Source organism: Postia placenta, assembly GCF_002117355.1.
Source record: "Postia placenta MAD-698-R-SB12 unplaced genomic scaffold POSPLAscaffold_438, whole genome shotgun sequence".
Taxonomy (NCBI): Eukaryota; Fungi; Basidiomycota; class Agaricomycetes; order Polyporales; family Adustoporiaceae; genus Rhodonia; species Rhodonia placenta.
In genome coordinates, this window is record NW_020170269.1 from 1 (window position 1) to 2191 (window position 2191).

A 2191-nucleotide genomic window follows, 5' to 3' on the forward strand; every position below is an offset into this window, starting at 1 on the left:
TAACTGAGAACATGACCAATCGTGATCTAGGCTATGGATGGATGGAGTTGCCCAACTTGCTTGCCAAATCTTTTCCTTTGCTAGAAATCCTTCAAGATCATCCTCACTTCAAGATATGCGAGGTGGAACATAATGGCAAGCTACATTGGATCCATCGTGGAATCATGGCTGTTTTAGCCGAATTCACTGTTATCAATGAAGAGCTAGCCATCTTGTGTCATATGCTTCCAGCACCTCCTCCTCGGGGTACTGAATTGGTTGAAACTCGTATTCGTAATGGCCAAATTCCTCGTAACCTCTACAAGGACCGCGGCACATGGTTGATTCACATTCATGTCAAAACCACCAATATCACTGGCAATCTTTCGTTTGTACCAACACTCTGTCCTCCTCGCCTTGCCAAGTTATTGGATTGGTATCTTTTAATTGCTCGACCACTGGAGACATTACTTGCTGCTCAAGTATATGACTCAGAATCCACACCACTTTATCATGAATTCCTTTTCTGTCAGCATGGTCATGTTCTCACCTCTCGTCAGTTCTCTGTTCTAATGGAACAGTATACTGCTCGCTTTATGGGTCTTTCTCTTAATCTACGCACTTGGCGACATATGGCTATTTCCATACAACGAGAATACATTGGTGAACAAGACACCATTGTCAACAATCTTGGAGATCTTCTTGCCAATCATAGCACCAATCAAGCACGCCGCACCTATGCTCGTGAAGTTGGATCTTTGCCTTTCCTAACCACAGATGCCATGCTAGAAAGCCGTGACATATGCAACTCCTGGCATGATGTACTTGGATGGGGATCCAACTTGCCTCCAATTCCTCATCGTCTTCTTCATCGATTAAGGACATCCTCCACCACTATGGATCCAACAACCTTTCGTACTAGTGATTTCAAGGAAGAAATTAAAGGCATGGTTAATGGAGCAGTTACCATTGGGATGGGGAACCTAAAGCATCAGCTTGAAGACATGTTAGCAAATGCCTTTGCTAAAGGATTTGCTAGTCATGTCAGTGGATCAATTGGTGCTACCAGTATGTGTTATTTCTTTCTTATTATACTCTATTACTGATATAGTTTACGATTTAAGGTAACAATGGCCTTGCCATGCTTTCTCCTATTAATAACAACAATCACATATTGGATCATCAATTGCAGACTCATGCCCCACAAGCTATCCAGCCTCAATATCCTGCACAGCTCATTCATGTTCCCAATGCCATCTCCACCGTTCTATCTCCACTACCAGCAAATCTTTCTCAGGCATCCCTTGAATATGCCACTCAAGTTCAGCCAGTAATGGCCACCACAGTCACTCATACCCTTGCCAGTAACACTCCTAACTACTTTCTTGATGATAAACTCTTCTATACCCATCTTGGAGAACATCTCAAGCTTGCTACTCCTCAACCAGACCAGATGTTACGTCTTCTCAAGTGGGCTCGTCAGGATTCAAGGGCTACATTCAAGTCAGAGGCACAAATGCAAATGCTTTTCTACATCATCAAGCGGGACTGTAACCTAATGGTGGTTTTGCCCACTGGTGGCGGTAAAAGTCTAGCCTGGGAAGTGCCTGGCAAGATGGCAGAGCCAAAGCTTATCACCATCATCATGATTCCCTTTCTACCATTGATTGATGATCAACTTCGACGTAGTGCTGCATCCAGAATTGTGGCAGCCAAGTGGAACTCAGCTGCTCCACCCACAAATCCCAAACTACGCTTGCTTTTTGCCTCATATGAATCACTGGCAACCAGTACCTTTATTGGGTATGTCTGTTATAATTTGGACTCAGATTTAACTTAACAATCAAATAGTTGGATCAAACTACATCAAGAGAACATTGCTCGGCTCATCTTTGATGAAAGTCATGAACCTTTGGTCTCTGGCAACTATCGACCCAAGATGCAAATGCTTACAGTGGTTCAAGAGTTCACATTTCCCAAGGTTTATCTTACTGCAACCATGCCACCAGACACTCTTCGTCCCTTTTGTCAGCTAATGGGTGCAGATCCACGCTTTTTGCATCTTATTCGTGCTGCCACCAATCGGCCTGAACTACGCTATCATGTGGTCCTTTCAGAATATCAAGAAAAGGGGGAAACCATGGCCATGGAGTTGGTTCAATACTTGGATCAGCATCATATCAAGCCAGACTCTCGTGGATTGATCTTTTGT

General features: G+C 43.7%; 1 protein-coding gene across 1 annotated transcript; it reads left to right on the forward strand.

Annotated features, from left to right (window-relative positions):
* On the forward strand, window positions 1–2183 carry POSPLADRAFT_1163526 (hypothetical protein; the record flags this gene model as incomplete). Its single annotated transcript, XM_024487786.1, has 4 exons — window positions 1–1022; window positions 1172–1782; window positions 1831–1960; window positions 2097–2183. Coding segments are annotated over 4 exons (1850 nt in total), but the record flags the coding sequence as incomplete, so codon positions are not given.
* Between the last annotated feature and the right edge of the window lie 8 nt (window positions 2184–2191).